General features: G+C 42.1%; 2 protein-coding genes and 1 long non-coding RNA gene across 6 annotated transcripts; 1 reads left to right on the top strand and 2 right to left on the bottom strand.

Annotated features, from left to right (window-relative positions):
- Positions 1–57: 57 nt before the first annotated feature.
- On the bottom strand, positions 58–2,452 carry LOC147153686 (uncharacterized). Its single transcript, XR_015087296.1, has 3 exons — positions 2,076–2,452; positions 962–1,898; positions 58–877 (listed from the first exon to the last, which is right to left on the bottom strand). It is a non-coding gene; the product is annotated as an uncharacterized LOC147153686 (long non-coding RNA).
- On the top strand, positions 189–4,173 carry lhfpl5b (LHFPL tetraspan subfamily member 5b). Its single transcript, XM_086034513.1, has 3 exons — positions 189–693; positions 2,112–2,348; positions 3,337–4,173. Exons 1-3 carry the CDS (start codon positions 285–287, stop codon positions 3,345–3,347), a joined length of 657 nt encoding a protein of 218 aa, XP_085890639.1. The 5' UTR covers positions 189–284; the 3' UTR covers positions 3,348–4,173.
- Positions 3,432–17,385, bottom strand: srpk1a (SRSF protein kinase 1a). 4 transcript variants are annotated; one of them, XM_086034468.1, is made up of 17 exons: positions 17,276–17,385; positions 15,110–15,164; positions 14,577–14,704; positions 14,330–14,438; positions 14,131–14,218; positions 13,920–14,007; positions 13,593–13,699; positions 13,204–13,369; positions 13,101–13,126; positions 11,138–11,363; positions 10,537–10,842; positions 10,347–10,447; positions 9,810–9,917; positions 9,570–9,639; positions 7,490–7,582; positions 7,313–7,405; positions 3,432–5,039 (listed from the first exon to the last, which is right to left on the bottom strand). In XM_086034468.1, the coding sequence occupies exons 1-17, from the start codon at positions 17,286–17,288 to the stop codon at positions 4,855–4,857; spliced, it is 1,962 nt and encodes a 653-aa protein (XP_085890594.1). In that variant the 5' UTR covers positions 17,289–17,385; the 3' UTR covers positions 3,432–4,854. The 4 variants fall into 4 exon arrangements, with proteins under 4 accessions (XP_085890594.1, XP_085890572.1, XP_085890577.1 ...); XM_086034446.1 differs by lacking the exon at positions 7,313–7,405; XM_086034451.1 differs by lacking the exon at positions 7,490–7,582.
- Positions 17,386–17,667: the final 282 nt, after the last annotated feature.

The following is a 17,667-nucleotide window of genomic DNA, read 5'->3' as shown; positions in this document are numbered from 1 at the left end:
TCTCTCTCTCTCTCTCCTCTCTCTCTCTCTCTCTCTCTCTCTCTCTCTCTCTCTCTCTCTCTCTCTCTCTACCCTGAACACAACTCAAGCAAGCACATAATATCGCCGAGGCGACGTCACGTGACGCCCCTGTCCAGCGTTCTGAAAGCTGACTCCAGCACGACTTCAAACCTCGCAAGGCGGCCGTGGTGTGTAAGTGACTGACTGAGTGACTGACTGACTTGCCTGAGGGACATTCGGGCGGCGAGCCACCCCAAGCCCCAGCGTGGCCAAGCGCAGCGACAATGGACCTGCTTCCGGCCCAGGAGGCGGCGCGCATCTACCACACCAACTACGTGAGGAACTCGCGGGCCATCGGCGTGCTGTGGGCCGTGTTCACCGTGTGCCTGGTCATCATCGCGGTGGTGGTGTTCATCCAGCCCTTCTGGATCGGCGACAGCGTCAACACGCCGCAGGCGGGCTACTTTGGCCTCTTCCACTACTGCATCGGCAACGCGCTCACCTCGGAGCTCACCTGCAAGGGCAGCCTGCTGGACTTCGGCTCCATCCCGTCGCCGGCCTTCCGCACCGCCATGTTCTTCGTGGCCACCTCCATGCTGCTGGTGGTGGCCACCATGGTGTGCTTCGGCCTCTTCTTCTTTTGCAACGCCGGTAGCGTTTACAAGATCTGCGCCTGGATGCAGCTGGCCTCCGGTAAGGATGAGTTATGCGGGAGCGGAAAAGAAACATTAGTTTGAGTCTTATTTCATTTTGGACTCGGATGCATGGTTAGCACAGAGGTGTCCACACGTTGTCTTCGTCTTCCCTGTGTCGAGTTTGTATGTCGTCCCCGCGTTCGCGTGAGCTTTCCCCGCGTACTCGGGCTCCAGCCCAAAGTCTGGAAAACACAGACATCACATGATGCCGGGTTTGGTCTCTGGTCTTCTGTCTTTAGCTCCTGCTTGTTCTTTGGGCGATTTACCAGTTTCGGGTCAAGTGATTGATTCGGCCATTGCAGAACATTCCACTTGTTTGCTTTATCCGCTGAGTTTTGAAGCATTTGGCTGAATCTGAGCAGATAACATTGCCCAAAAAACTTGAGAATTCATTCAGCTGCTTTTGTCAGTCGTCACGTCCTCAATAAATATGAGATCCAGTTCCACTGGCGGCCATTACATGCCCGCCCCATTGGTAGCTTCATTGATGAGGTGCTATGTTTTGAATCTTGAGCGCTTCCTTCCCTCCTCCAAACTTTTCTCTTTCCATGTTTCTGGTACAAGTTGATCTTTGTCTCAGCTTTCCATAAAAATAAAAATGTTACTCCAGACGAGTGCCACGAGAACGTACACGTGTCACTATGGGTGGGTCCGCACCAAGTTTTCGACTCGTGGGCCTACATAGAACATAACTACTGTATTCTTGAAAAGAACATTTTTGGGTTGACTTCCCCTTTAACGATGTACCAAACAGTTGATTTGGCCACACCCAATGTTTTTGCTCGCTCTCTGATGTGTTTAGTTTTTATTTTACCGCCTAATGATGTCTTGCTTCACTGATAGTGATAGCTCCTTGTACTTCATATTGAGAGATGACCTCACCAGATTCCAAATGAATATACCACACTCGAAAATGAACTCTCAGCCATTTATCTGTTCCTTGTCTGTGAAATGAGACAATGACACAAACCTGGCCATGGAACTGTCCAATTACTTTTGGTAACGCTTTCTCAGTGAGGGGATGAATTTCTGACGCCGTCAAATCTTTGGTGATGAAAGAGAAGCTGGGCGTGTTGGGCATGCTGGGCTCTTGTTGCAGTTGGTGAGTTTCGTGCATCTGGTTTCAGTGCAAACACCTCTGCGGGGGTTTTAGTTACATGTCAGTCACCTGATCAGGTGTCGCTTCAACGGCACATTTTGCACCTGCAACAATAGCAGGATGTCAATACGATCATAAAGTAAAGTGCAAAAGTTTGATTTTTAACTTTTTAACCCCCGTTTTATGCTATGGATGCTACTAAACTTGACGGAAGTGCCATTAACAGTATATTGCAAACAGCACCCTCTTGTTGTGGATAAAGTGTTCGCTTTAATACATACCTGAAGAAAATGTTTAGATTTTTTTTTTGTCCGCAGCTGTTTTGATGGTGATGGGCTGCATGATTTACCCCGACGGCTGGGATGCCCCCGAGGTGAAGCGGATGTGCGGCCAGCGGACGGGCAAGTACAGCCTGGGCAACTGCACGGTGCGCTGGGCCTACATCCTGGCCATCATTAGCATCCTGGACGCTCTCCTGCTGGCTTTTCTCTCCTTCACGCTGGGCAACCGACAGGACAAACTGTTGCCGGAGGACTTTGAGGCAGAGGGCGCAGGTAGGAAGGAGCCTTTCAAAAGGGGGAGGAGGGCATTGGAAGGGACCAAGAGACATTTGCAGAACGTACTGCAATAGTGTGTACTGTAGATCGGTTTTTCTCAGTGTGCCGTGAGGGATGATCGGGTGTGCCGCGGAAAATTATCCAATGTCAATTATTTAGACAAAAATATATTTTCTTTCTCATTTTTTTAATTAGTTAAGGTATGTTATGTTAATGTATGTACTCTAAGCACCTATAGCAACAGGCAAAACATGTTTTTCTTCGACTAGAGTTAAAATACATATTTCCCAGTTAATCCACTTTTTGTGAATCGTTTAGTGCGCCATGATTTTTTTTCCCGATGTGAAATATGTGCCTTCGCTCAAGAAACGTTGCTGTAGGTGTTCGAAAATCCAATGACCGATTCAGTGATGCATAATTTAAATCTCCAGGCTGTCCAATTACACCGTGCAGATCTGTGCATATGACACAATGCAGCCAAACACGAATAACCCCCAAATTAGTAATTTGTTGGTAACATACATACATAATTTGTATTTAACTTTAAAATGCGACATGAGTGATAATCACACTGTATAGTCTGTGTGAATTTAGACAAATGGGCCGGCTCATATTCGTACAGTAGAGTCAGTGAGAAAAAAATTTGAATGTGTAATTTTTCAGTTATCACTTTGATTTACTATAATTATAATGATCCAATAATTTTATAAAATACCGACAAATAACGGTGAGGATGTACCGTACACGAACTGGGTTGGTTAGTATGGCGCTCCGTTAGCAACCGTTCCACCATCATCCTCATGGTGGTTTCCTGCTGTTAGTATCTGCTCTCCTCAGTCTGGTTCTCACTTAAGGACACTCAACACAGAAACAAATATCAGATACGGTGATTTAACAAGAAAATGTATGGACAATGACAGAATGAATTTGTTTAGCAGAAGAAGCGCGCTCCTAATTGTAATCCATATTTTTTTTCACTTCCCAGAAAACCCCTGATGAGCCTGCGCTTGAAGGTTCTGAGACACAAACAAACTGCAGATGTGACAGCTTCTGAATAGATCACTTCGATAGAAACTGGTGCGGTATGCAACATTTTTATTCTAGGTTGAGTTTTGAAGCTTGAACGCACACACTCATATGTACTTGTTGGCCAGAAAATACAAGCAAGCACAAACATCTTCCGTCCATTTATTAAAACACAGCTAACCAGCTAAATCACTTTAGCTAAGATATAAGATTTGTTAGAAACTGTACACAACTAATATATATTTATAGAAAGGCAAATTCTTTGGTACAGATATATACAATTATTTTCTTTTCCCCCCCTTTTTGTTCAGCTTTGTGTTTTTTTGTGGCTTCCTGTTGCACTCAATTCCTAAATTGCGTCACTGTAGAACAGTTGGTTGCCTACCATCCAACTTGCTGCAATTGACCAGAAATCATGCATCTTTGTTCAACTATCTATGGCAGCGACATACAGTGAGGCACAACTCCCTTTGGTTGTGTGCCGTGAGATTTTTTTTTTCTCAGAAATTATGTGCCTTGAATCAATATACAGTACACTGAAAAAAATGTGCCGCATTTACTAAATTTTATTTCGTGGTTGCACTAAATGAAATCATCAGAATCCAGATTTATTTTTTAAGATTTTTTTTTTTTTATCCCTATACAGATGATTTTATTTTGTGCAATCACTTGAAATAAAATTGAGTCGATTCAACCATTTTTTTCCAGTGTCGGTTGGGAAACACTTTACTAGAACACCAGCATCCAATGACAATGTAAGACTTCATTTATTCTACGCTACGTTGACGTGTGGCTAAATAAAGACACCAAATAAACCTTGATTGTGTGGAAAAATATTTGCAAACCCTTTCCCAACATTCCGATGAATGCAGTCCAAGCACAATATTAGTCGAGCCTATTCACACTTATTTGCACTGTGCTCGAATGGATAGCGGTTGAAAGGGATTCGCAAATTATTGCATCTATTATCGTCATTATTCTCAAGCTACTACACAGCATCCGAACTTTTGATGATGATTATGTTTGTGCATCAACAGACAAGACACCCGCGTCTCACCACATAAGTCTGCCTAGAAAAATGCTGCAAGAACGTTACCTTAGTCAGTGTACATGCCAGCCCCGTGTGCAATTTCCTAAGCCTTCTTTACAAATACAAAAATGTATATTCGACATGTTCAACAGAAGATAAAAGACCCGGTAAAAAGGAAAGTGACAGCACTAATGAAGTTGTGGGGACATGGCTACATATCCTATGTTTGTTTGGGTTGGTTTTAGTGCAGAAGTAGAATAAACAAGGTTGGGAAGAGTCAACTAGCAGAACAACAACAGCAGTCGAAGCCAACTGAGGAACATCCCCCGTTGCGCTCAGAGAAGAACCCAAAGAACGACATGAGAAATAAATATTCATATGATATGCCCAAACTGGAAAGTGATCTGTTGCATTCTCCGGAGAGAGTGGAAGGGAGCGGAGGTTCCACTAGAGGGCCAGCCACGGGTGGTGCAGACACTCGGCCGCTGTAGCTCGCTTGTCGGGGACCAGCTCCAGCATGGGAAGCAGGAAGTCGGCGAAGCACTCGGCCTCTTGCCGGGGCCACTCGTACTTGTCCACCAGCACCTCCAGCAACCCCCACGGCTTCAGCTTGGTGATGTGTTTCAGGTCCCCTGCAGACAGAAAAACACTTTCACAATCCAGTTATGCTGAAATTAATTCCACGGACAGTTGGGGTGGGGGGGAAAAAAAAATGGGTTGAACGTTTTAAGTCTAACGGCGTCCAGAAGGAAACGCTGGAATCAGGCAAAGTTGAGTCCGAAGAGCTTTATTCCCTTGGATGATTTACGATTATACTGTAAAATATTTAGTAACATTTATGAAGGGTTGGATTCAGCAATAGGAGGAAAGATTTTTTCAGAAACATCATAGTTATAACTTAAAATGCATTGCCCAAGCTTTTATAGGTCAAACTTAAAAACAAAAAAGGAAAACATTAGGGGTGTAACGGTACACGTGGGTGTATTAATACGTTTCGGTATGGCATGTTCGGTTCGGTCCACTTATTAGCACGAGCTTACGCACGGGCGCTATTGACTGTTGCATGCAGGAGACGAGAGTGGCGGCACAAAAGTGAGAGCCAGAAAAGAGCCAGAGCTCGAATGTTCCCCCCGTACACTGCGGTCTCCTGTTTGGGATCATTCTCTCTGTCCTATTAAAATCGCCGATGGGGAAAGGTACGTGGTTGAGTCCGAAAGTCGTGTGCCGACATTGCTACATGAGATGGGCGGCGGGTAGCACGTCTAACATGCACGGCATCCTCCGACTGTGAAAGTTTCCTAGACGAGGGAGCAAAAACGTCAAACTCAAATAGCGAGATTTATGATATTGGAGCGTCTTCCAGGAACAGTCAGACGTAGTTTAATTATCACGTTTTTATTAACCCAAGTACAGCTGCTCTTTTTCCACTGCTCCACTCGCTTGCCGTACGATGCATTCATGAACCTCGGAAACATCACAACTCAGCAACACGCAAATCCGACCACAACACAGATAACCCAATTCGTTAAAAAAATGCTGTTGAACGTTCAAAGATTTTAATGCCTAAAAAGTGTATACAACTTCATAAGGACTTTTTAAAGTTACTGTATTTTTTTCTATATATAATAGTTTTAATATAGTTAGCAATAATTGTAACTGTTATTGTATGTATGTAGACAGCCGTATATACAACGTATATACAGTATGTACTGTAATGACAACTTGTCTTTAACTTAAATAGATGTGTCATAGGCTGTTGCTGCTGAGTGTTTAAAGATTTCAGTCTTAATGTACAAAATCAAGAGATCTTTTTTTATTCTGGTGTAATTTCTTAGAATATCACCCGAATGGTTCGCTTTTATTTTTTCAAAATATTTTTCGTTTACTTGTCATCTTTTCAAAATAAACATATTTTTTCCAAAAATATATTTTGTACCGAAAATACACGCCTCGAAAACATCTCAAAGGCTGATGTTAGGGCTGGGAAATATGCTTGAAAGGTCTAGCACAATATGTGTACAGTATTTCATGTCAGTTGATATCGATACATATTGAATATTATTATTATTACTATTTTACTCTGCAAAATAAGGACCCGGAAGAAAAAGGCTGAATTTGGGTAATTTTATTTTAAAATATACTATTTAACCTTAAATGAGATGTTGAAACAACTATGGAAAAGTCAAATTAACTGGTCAATTGAAAGATTAAATGTCTTCATAAGCAATGTGCCTAGCAGGGCTTGGTGAATCACAATGTTCACATTAGTTTATTGATAATTATTTTATTAAAAAATTAAAATAAGAAAAACAATTCCTGGTTTTATTTTATTTTTTTAAATCATTATATTGAGTGCAATTTCTATTAATATTGATCAGGTGTCTATCACAATATATATTGATAATGAATTATTGCGCAGCCCAACTTGATGTGCTAGAAATAAAGAAAAATTTGTTTTTAATTTTTTATTTATTTATTTTTTTCTTAAATCAGCATCAAAACTACATTTAGGGACACAAAGCCATCTCTGATTAAAATGTACTGCAGACCAGTGTTATCTTGTCGATAAATCGGATTAAAAAAAAAAAAATTCCACCCCAAAAACAGGACATTATTTCAAATTGACGGTGTAGAAAATGCACATACATAAATTATGCTTCAGTAAAGAGTTTGGTCCGTCCCAATCCAAAAGATCATTTACAGTTGAAAGGATACAATTCTGAGGAGTTGGATCATTTTAAATTAAACAATGTCTCTAAACAGTTCCTCAATTAAAAAAAATAATGATCGATTAAATTGATAACGGATTAATTGTCAATTATGCATTGCACTTCTACTATGAATATATACAATCTCACAAAGAGAATTCCCTGCTGGGAAGACAATTTATTTTTGTTTGTTTTACCTTTCTTGGTGAAAAAATCCTTGGAATATTTTCCGTTCAATATGAGTTTACGTGGGACACTCCCCAGCAGCTCAATGATCAGCGCTATATGGTCTACACACGCACACAGTTGCAAGGGGGAGAAAAACAAAGACAAAGATAGACAAGAGTGTGTCAGTGACAGACAAAATGGCATACCTTTCTTTGTGAAGTATTCCTGCGAGTATTTCCCACTCAGAGCATAGTGGCGAGGAACTCTACCAAGCAACTCGATCATGAGAGCAAGGTGGTCTGGAGACAAGGCCCGTCAGAAGCAGAGCAACCAGAAAAGGGGTGGACAAGATGGCAAACAATGGATGAGAATGACAGCCTGGCATGGTGAGCGGCACATGTATGGGAGGCCGTTACACGCAAGCATTTGCACAATCGGGCAATTCCTTTTCACTGAAGGCCAAAAACAACTGCTCAAAAGTATGGCCGTTGACAGGTGATTGCCAACCACCGTGAATGAGCATCAGGTGTGCCGAGGGAATGATCCAATTTCACTTCACTGGTCGAAAAGTTCTTATCATTCATGTATGCTTAACTTGTGTATCCACCTGTTGTCATTCATACTTGAAGGATCTGAATCTATAAGAATGGCTTTATATTAGCCAACAGGTTAACCAAATTGGGAATTACACATCGCATAATCAGTTCAAAATCAGCGTGCCCTGATCTGAGCACGGGACCAGCTGGTGAAGATCAGCCCCATGGGCGGGGCCAGCCAGGGAGGAGACCAACCCACATTACGTTTAGATTTTGAAGACAGTATAAACGTGAGGGCTGCATGTTAAACCGCGCCCCTTTTCTGCCCTCGCCTGTCTCGGGTGAGAGCATTCGCGAGGGTGGAAAAGCTGCCCAGATCTGATCGTTGTATGATTCCTGAACTTCAGAGATGGTAAAGAAAACTGACGAGAAAATTCAATCGATTTGTGTGAGTCTTTATTTATATTTGATACCTTCTTGAAAGATAAAACGAACACGCATTGAGTAAGTAGTTGTTTTGTAAATTGCTAATTGGACAATGCAACAACATTTTTCACTATGTGAATTTGTGAGTCATTGAGACAAAATCCTCATTAGTGCAGGATACGGTAATACGCCGCTACAGATTCAAATTCATTTTTATAACCCTTAATCCCAAGAAAGTCTCAAATGGCCACATACAGTTTAGTTTGCGTGGATACACTGGAGCCAAACGGCTTCCGAGAATGTGCTTACCATGTCACATACATGCCAGGTAAAAAGCGGGCAAAATAATCATTGCTGTCCGTGGGCACCGGGACTTGTACAACACATCCAGCTTCCAACGTGAGCCACAAAGGAGCAGGCGTAGCTGCTAGAAAGTGTGTATGGACTTGCTTACAGCTGCTGAACCAAGACAGCAATAGTTCGAGCAAAAGCCCCAGTCACCTGAATGACTGGTAATGTTCATGCATTTTTTTCCATTAATGTTAGAGAGGGAAATGTAAACATAAAATGTCATATTTAATGTCTATTAGCGTTTTTTGGGGGGGGGAAGAGTTTTGGGGTTTTAAACATTCTCGCGATGGCAGGGGGCGACTGTCGAGTAAATATAGAAGCCGTTTAAATAGATATATATGTGTCAGCATGTGTCAAGGGAAGAAAGAAACTAACGTTTGACAAAAGATGTGCAAGTTAAGGAAGTCTTGGATGGAAAAGAAGCAGCAGAGCATGTAAAGAAACAGAGTGAGCGCATCCTGACATGCTGGAGCAGAATCGGGTCAGAACAAAAAGCATGAGGTTAAATGAATAATAGCAACGAGCGGGGGAGGACAAGGAGGCGTGCCGCATTGGAAGACGAGATAATGAAGCTGTTGATGGCCCTGTCTCCAGTATTCAAGTGCTGGGGGAGGAAGGGGGCGAGGAGGACTCACACGAATGGTGACACTCCATCGCACCATTTTTTTTTTGTCCCCAATATCTCTCCACGTGCTCTCAACGTGGAACTTTAACTGATCCCTAAACAAGTAGCGGCATGGGGATCCTCAATTGAAGAGTAACAGTTGGGCGAATTTAACTGGTCACAAGCACTCGTAGTTGCTATGAAAACTCAAAACGTGTCAGCTGCCTGACAATCATTCACAACTTGTTGTATTAGCATGTGTGCTATTCCAAGCACAAAACAACATGTCACGACATACAGACACAGAACTCTAAGATGTCATGCATAACAATATAGGGACTGGAGAGGAAGAGTGCGTCTGAGTCATACCTTCATCTCTGGAATAATCTTCACCAGAGTGTGGTTCGAACAAGTAGTCTCCTGTGGCGAGTTCAAAGGCCTGAGGCGACAACAATATCATCATCATCATCGACACAAGAATTGTTGAAGCGCAACAGGGCTAGAGCTACTACTTCTCTCCCCCGTAGCTGCACCGGTGAAAAAAATCTTGGTCGGGTGCCATTAGTTTAGTATCTATTATTTGGTGCGGTGTCCACTGCAGGTTCTTACCATGCAGGCCGCGCTCCAGATATCCGCCGGTGTGCTGTAACCCGCGCCGATGAGGACCTCTAAGGAGCGGTACTGCCGCGTTTGGATGTCTTCCGTAAAGTGCTTGTGCTGAGAGCAAAGCGGAACAGACGAAAATAAAGAAATAAAATTCAACATGGCACTCTTGGTCATTTGGTGTTCAGTCTCAGTGTTTCCTTATTATCTGTAAAGGAAACAAATATTCATTTCTGTTGAAGTTGATTGCGAAATTTAAACTTTTTTCGGTATCGGGAGAACTGGACCAAAAAAAACAAAACAACAACTTTGATTTGAATAAATGTCTTAGTCATTTGCTTTTTCTGAAAGTGAAAGGGGGGGAAATGTTTCTATTAAAGAAAAAAATTAATCATGAAATTTGTTTAGCGGCCATATCACCCTTGAAGGAAGCTCAAGCTGTTCTATTCTGGTAACTGGATGACACTGGGTGTGTCTGTGTCTGTGTCTGGAAGGCCTGATGGCTAATCAGGAAATCCCTCAGGTCGCAATAGGACGACTCACCACCCAGCAGGCATTTCCCAAGTCTGCAATCTTGACCTTGATCTTGTCTGCGTTGATTGGCTCAAGGGGGTTGATGAGCAGGGATCCCGCCGTTTGCTTTCCTATGTCACAGTAGAGAGATAAGAAAGCACTCTGAAGAAATGCAAAATGTGCCCCCGACGGATATCACACTGCTTTTTGTCAAACGGACCATTTTGCAGAATTTCCTCACTTCCATCTTCTCCCTCCTCGGGACAAATGTTCCCTCCCAGCTCCTCCTCCAGCCTGGCAGCAAAGTGCCTAGCAGGCACCCCGCTGCAGTGAGCCCCTTCAACGTCAGCGCGCTGCCCCTCCTCGAGGTCGGCACAGTCCAAACCGTTCAAGACGAGGTGTTGTTTCTTCTCCGCAACATTTCCATTATGCTGGTCTTCCTCCCTCCACCGGGGTAGTCTCCGCTCCAACTTGGCGTGTCCGTTGCAGTTCAGCTCGGACAGCCCGGCCGCACTCACGTCGCTGTCTGGGATCATCGGGAAAGGAGAAACGCTTTGCACGCCAGCCCTTGCTGTAATACGTTGATACCAAACCGCAAAAGTGTGCCGCGAGAGATCATCGGGGACCTCGTGGAAAATTTTGCCATTTGCTGATGTGCCGTGAGATTTTTCAAATGGGAAATACATAATGTGCTTTTGCTGTTTAGAGGTAGGGAAAGACTACTCTTATTTCAGGATTTACAAAAATGATATTAAGCGGTGAGTGGGCGAATTTAGATGAAAAGCACAAACAGGAGGCTCACAACCATTTTGACTTCTCACCTTGTGCGTCTTGGTTCCCCACATCCTGCAGCGACAGCTGCCTCAGAGGAGCACAGGCCCGCCCCTTTGGAGACTCTGGCTCCTCGTCGACATCCTCGTCGTCCTCCCGCGTCTCTGTGATCTTCTCCATCTCCTCCAGGTCCATGATGCACTTTTCCAGCAAGGCCGCCTGTCGCTTTTGCTTCTTTTTTAACTTCTTCTTCTTGTTCTTGGACATTTTTACAGTCTGTTGAAGAGGGAAATGCAGGGAAAAACATACGTTGAAAACGGACACGGGCATTTTCGATCTGGTGTTGAAGCGGGCGCAATATTGGAAATAGGGTATCTGCAGGTTGAAGGACGTCAAATTGAAGATTTTTTTTTTTTTTCTTCTCCAGGCCACTTCAATCAAATTTAAGACCGCGTTTGGTAAATGTGAGCTGTAATGCCTCTGACTCACTACTAGGCAAGTCTCCATCTAAAATCAATCTACGACCACAATTAAACGTGGTATTGGATATCATTAGTTAGTGCAAGCATACGTAATAAAGGGTGTAGTGCCTCTAGCATATGAGTATTGATTAGCTTTGTTGGCCCAAGTATGTAAAAAAATATATACATAGACTATTGACCAAACATGCAACTTTAACAAAAAAAAAGAAACAGAAAAAAAGAACTGTCTTTACGTAATGTAAGGGTACCATTAGTGCTGCTGTACTGGCCCATGACAGCTATGCAAATGAGTCATCAAGCAAATATTAAGTGACCAGTACTGCCATAATTACAGTACATTTACAGTTGTACAGATGATACAGAGAATCGTTACACAATTTAACTGATTTAAAATCTTTCCCCCCAAAAATTGGTTTTATAGAGTGGATGTAGTAATTTCTTTGAATTAAATGTGTTAATTTCTCTCATTAAATCATTGTTTAATTGACTTATTGCAAACGGAGTGAAAAGCAAAATGATCAATTTTACATACAAAGTAAAAAAAAAAAAAAATCAATAGTTATTTAATTATAATTAAATTCTGAATATATACAAATATGTGAATGAATTTACACATTTTTTTAATCCAATGTACAAATATGACCCCATGTTTTTCAAATGTGGCTCTTAAGCACAAAAACATGGATTTTTTTTTTTGTTTTTAACAAGAAAAATAAGTAGTCATCGCCATGCCCAAATGTATCAGAAAACACAGGAATTCTGCTTACTGTGCCTGGGGAATTTGTAAGACCATCAAAGAGGATATTTTTTTCCCATTTAGGCCGGGAGCGCATAACCACGTTTCTACCACTTGAGCCCGGGAGCGCTGTTGCATGTTTCTACCTATCAAGCCTGGAGAGTGTATACGTCATTTTCTTTTTCTAATCCAATTCTCAGTCTCCATCGGAAAATGCATCGGAATATACACGTGACGGTGTCGTGACTCCTCGGCGGATGTTGGTCGAAGCGAAAAAGACGACTGTGGACCTTGAACCGGTCGAACGTGATATATGGTTAAGATATGTTTGTAGACGATGACGATAGACGTCTTTGTAATAGAATAGAGGATGGTATTCACCTCTCGATTTTTTAAAATTTAAAATAGTGCTTCTCTTGCACTGCTGAAAAAAAATGAAGTTATTTTTACATCTTTGGTTGAAACAGTAATGATTAATAAACTCGGGCCAGTTTGAAAGGCACATGTCTAATTTCTTTTTCATTTCAATTTCTTTCGGGATGATGTTTCTATCTGCTACAGGGGACGAAATATTAATTATTTTGTAGGTGTTGAATTGCCGGGAAAAACTTCAGGTTTTCGAGGGTGATTCCAAAGATGACCTAAGGTTTTAGAGAGATGTTTAGAAAGGTGCTTTAGGCCTTAACGGTTCATGTGGATAAAGCCTCATTTGTATGCATAATTCAAGCAATCACTTTGGGAAATAGGAGACATACTGCAAAAGCGGAAATAGAAAAAAAAAAAAAAAAGTTGTACCTGTTTTGGAGCAGGTGCGGTACTAACTGTGAAATAAAGAACGTCATAAGTTAGAACATGGTTGTCAGCACGTCTGCATGGTCATCGGAAGTGCAATTCGTACTTGCTGAGCCGGAGGGAGGCGGCGCTCCCGCCCGCTGCCATTCCGTGGCTTCTGCCGCCAGCTTCCGGACGTATGGCTCCTCGACGCTCATCAGGATGTTTTCCGGCTTGATGTCTGTGTGGATGATCTGACACTTTGTGTGCAAGTAGTCCAGGCCTTGAAGAACCTGAGAGCAAAGTCGGGGTGTGACAATCAATGCAAACTGTTCGACTTATTCATATTTTGCATGCACAGCTAATAAGGTGAAGCAAATGTATCAATACTAAATCAGAGTTTGAATAATATGAGGCAAAAAAAAAACAAAAAAACAAGTGCAACGTAAAACCGAAACACTGCGATGAGTCATCAGTGCATTAAGGGTGTGACTGTGTGTTTTTGATTGTGCTCACCTGTCTAATGATGCTCTTCACACAGGGTAGAGGCAACCCCTGGTAATTGGATTTGATGATCCACTTCAACAAGTGGTGGCCCAAAACCTCAAATACCATGCAGACGTCTGAATAGACGTTAAGATCACAACAATGACGTGCATGTCGTTCCCCTACAGAATGCCTAACAAGTCTTGAGATTTCATTCAGGCCTACGCAGACACCCGGTGCTGGATGCAGCTTAGCAAGCTCAGAACGTAAACAACTGCGCCGTTGTAAGCTTGATGGATCAATTGTGAGTCAAAACCAGGATAGGTCAGATAGGTGTTGGACAGCGATAAAGGATACGGGTTCCATTGACACCAGAAATCTTAAAGTCATCCAACATCTGGACCACCATCTCCCGTTTGGGATCATCAGGGTCCGAATTTCTCACCTGGGCACAAAAAAAACCCCACTACAATCAGTACCAGATTGGCATTAAAGTACTTTGAGTGTGATGACTAAATATCGACTGAATGGGATGTTTATAATTGTCCTCATGAAAGCATTCACTTACAGACTTGAGAAGTTTGATCTCATCCACAGCTGTTTCTGTGTAGTGTTCTGCACTCTTAACCACCTTCATTGCAACAAACCTCTTCATCCTACCAAACATAGAGCAAAAATACTGTTTTAAGGTCCAGCATGGGTCAGCTGCTACTGGAAGGCAACGTAGCGCAGAGACTGCAGCGAAAATACACAGCAAAGTTGCCTACTGGATGTCCCAGGCGAGCCACACGGTCGAGAAGTGCCCCCAGCCCAGTTTCCGAATGACATGATACTTTCCATTGTAAAGGTCGCCTACTTTTACATGATGGTAGCCCCCTGGAAGAGAAAACAGTATTTACTTTCAAAGATCAGGTGGTCGACAGAGTCTTGGATGATGTTAACACTCTGTCATGTACTGTTACAAAAAAGTTCATTTGGCAGGCGAGGTGAGAGGAAGGTTTCGACAAAACTCACCTTTGCAATAGTCATTGGGATCCTCCTGCTCTTCGTCGTCAGAGCCCAGAATCTCCTCGGGTTCTTCGGGCTCCCGAGGCGAGTCTTCGTGTTGGGCTTGCTGGCGACTTCGGGGATTTACCGGCTGCCTGTTGACAATACATAATTCTGTCTTTACAAAAGCTACTCATGTTGACTGTTCGTTAACACTGCCAGAGAGGTATTCATTTAACAATTATTGGTTGTGAAGAAGGGATGGACGATTAATCGAAATTTAATCGTAATTTGGATTTGGACTTCTCTCGAGCTGTAAAACGTTGTAATAGAAGAAACACGATTCATGTGCAGAGCCAGATTTGACACTTTTCCGACCCCTCTAGTGACTTTTCTTTTTTAAGTAAGATTTTAAAAATCATCTGAATGACAGTAAACACAATGAAGTCAACTTGCTGATGAAATATGTGGCCTTTTGGAGGAGAAACAATAACCTAGCCAGTGTCAACGTAGCGCACAGAGCAGGAAAAAAACAACACACAAGAGGGATAAATGCTTACTTTTTGCAGGTCTTCTTGGCTTTGCCCCTCTTTTTCCTCGCCTGCAGAGCCAAAACTGAGGAAATAAGAGGCAAATTGCTTTATTGTAGGGATAGACCGATTAAAACTGAAATCAAAATAAAGATATGTGGACTTTTAAGATTTGTCATTTTGAGTTTTGATTTAACTTTTTGAGATATGGTGAGAATCCTGGGTGCTCCCTGAACTTTTTGTTAGAATTTTGTTCCAAATTTGATAGCAAAGATTTATATAAATATAATGAAAATATAGGCAAAAATTTATAGTAGTAATAAAAAAAAAGATGCAAATCTGAAAAATTGTTTAGTAAAAATTGTGAAAAACGTTTCTACAAATTTAAAGTGAAAGTCAATCAAACATTTTTTTTTCAAGAATATGTTCTATGCACGCCCACTAGTTGAAACAGGGCATTCTGATAAATATTGCTTTTGTGGAATAAGTGTTAATCCACTCGTTTTTAGCCATCTCTGGGGGCGGCCATTTTGTCTTCTGTCGTCAGAAAATGACATCAAAACTGCTCACAACGACCAATCACAGCTCAGATTCAGAAAACCGGTCAGCCGGTTGTATTCTGTTTTTATTTAGGTTGAACACAACATTGGGGGGAAAGTCTATCTCTTTTGCCAATTTATGCTAATTAGCAGAGGTGGTCATTTTACAAAATGTTGACAGTCCGTCATTCGTCAGCAGCCTGGGTACCCATCCGTAATTTGTTAGACCGCCACGTTTTCAAGCCAAACCAAATTGTAATCATTGGTTGATCAGTCCATCAGTTGGTCCCCCCCAACCCCCCCCCAAAAAAAAGACATCAGCAAAGCGGGTATCTGTCAGTGACGGTCTGAGAGATCCATTGGTCCTTGACCCGGTCACTGACGATTACTCTGACGGAAGAAAATCCACTCCTGTCAGTGCTTAGCCAGTCATTTTTTAAAGGTGTCCCACCATTCATTAATTATCATCAAAACGGGCATCAGTCAGTGATGAAATGCGCACCTTCTTAAGAACTAAGTTCAAAATATAATTCAGCATTGACTAGTACATTGTGTGAATTTTTGTAGACATGTTGAAAAATAATGAAGTTCTACTGTTTTATTATAATTTGAAGGTGCTTTTCTGACCAAACTTTCAATAAGCATAATAACACAAAGGAGTTCCCCAAAAAGGCAGCTATCCCAAACAAAAAGATCAATTTATCTGGAAGCCTCAAAATTCTTGCTGTGTTGCACTCAGGTTGATGTGGCCGTTCCAGCCAGAATTAGCATTTTGACAGATTTTCTTTTTCAGGAAATACTGTCCCATTTCTACTGCATCCCAAAAGCGACTAAACTCAACTTTATTTATAGGGCGCTTTTAAAAACAACCACAGCTGCATGCAAAGAGTGCGGTATAAAATAAAAATCCGATATGCACGCAGTAGCTTGTGTGTACTGTACATAAAGAGGTAACTATGAGCATAAGAATCGGGTTGTTATCGTTGGTGATTAGCTGTAACGCAGGTTTTTTTATTTAATGCTGGAAGTAGAGTTTGTAATTCAAAAAATATTTGCAATCACACTTTGGTCTATATTTACGGCAATGCCTGTCATTATGAACATTTGAATACAATGTACTCTACATCATTATTTACGGGTGGTACCGCGTACTATTCTTTTATTTTAGACCCACGAAGGTTAACTGTAATTCATATTTCAATTATTAGTTCATACACGCAATAGACCATCACCAACTGTCTGACACTCGAAGACACCGAGCACCAATTCATCTTTTTATGATACTGTACAGCACATTATAGCGTTAAACCTACCCACGCTGGTACCGAGCTGAAAAATGTTAGCAATAGTGTAAATATATCATACACGTGCGAATAATTACTGAATGAATTGTTATAAAATATGAACAATTTAGAAAAAAAAAAGGCGTCGCAGATGTCACATAACGAGCCAGAAGCTTCTCCGTCCTGAGCTAATCCTCACACCGCTACGGTTAGCTCGCCGCGGCTAACCGTACGGGACAAACGCATTCGATTCAAACATTTACGCGCGTCTGCGTCCAATAAACTTCGCCATACCCGGGGTGGATCAGCGATTACATGGCGCCACGTTTGCCGACCAATGTTTCTCAGACAACGTGTGGGGGTAAACGTTTTACCTTTTCTCTCCATGTTGTTGCTTAGCTGTTAGCCACAGCGCCAGTGACCGAATGTTCTGCGCATGCGTTGTGCGCGTGCGTGCGTGTGTGTGTGAGAGAGAGAGAGAGAGAGAGAGAGAGAGAGGGCCAGGAGGGCTCAGCTGCTGACATCAGCGGCGGTTCCGCTCAATCACTGCGCATGCGTAAAGCAAAGTTAGTCAACTGGAATTAGTAGTTTCATTAACGCCAATACGACTTAATTACGTGAAATTAAAAGCAAGGTAGCAAAAATAAAATAAAATGAAATGACAATAAACAATGTAAAAAAAAAAAAAAGCACTTATGGTATTTTGATATACTGTACTTGGTGAGGTAATGATTTTATTATGGTACTTAACCTGTCCTTGGGTCCA

Source organism: Filicampus tigris, chromosome 1 (assembly GCF_054856515.1).
Source record: "Filicampus tigris isolate MCC_2025a chromosome 1, RoL_Ftig_1.0, whole genome shotgun sequence".
Classification (NCBI taxonomy): Eukaryota; Metazoa; Chordata; class Actinopteri; order Syngnathiformes; family Syngnathidae; genus Filicampus; species Filicampus tigris.
Note: the sequence above shows the minus strand (reverse complement) of the source record. Positions and strands in the feature narration are given on the sequence as shown.

Bases quoted from the DNA above. Each gene is read 5' to 3' on its own strand.
- lhfpl5b (XM_086034513.1), top strand. From the start codon at position 285: ATGGACCTGCTTCCGGCCCAGGAGGCGGCGCGCATCTACCACACCAAC. The intron at 694-2,111 runs GTAAGGATGAGT...TTTTGTCCGCAG, and splicing joins CTGGATGCAGCTGGCCTCCG to CTGTTTTGATGGTGATGGGC.
- srpk1a (XM_086034468.1), bottom strand. The intron at 14,008-14,130 runs GTAAGTGAATGC...TTTTGTGCCCAG, and splicing joins AGATCAAACTTCTCAAGTCT to GTGAGAAATTCGGACCCTGA. The intron at 7,583-9,569 runs GTATGACTCAGA...CCTTGTCTCCAG, and splicing joins AGATTATTCCAGAGATGAAG to ACCACCTTGCTCTCATGATC.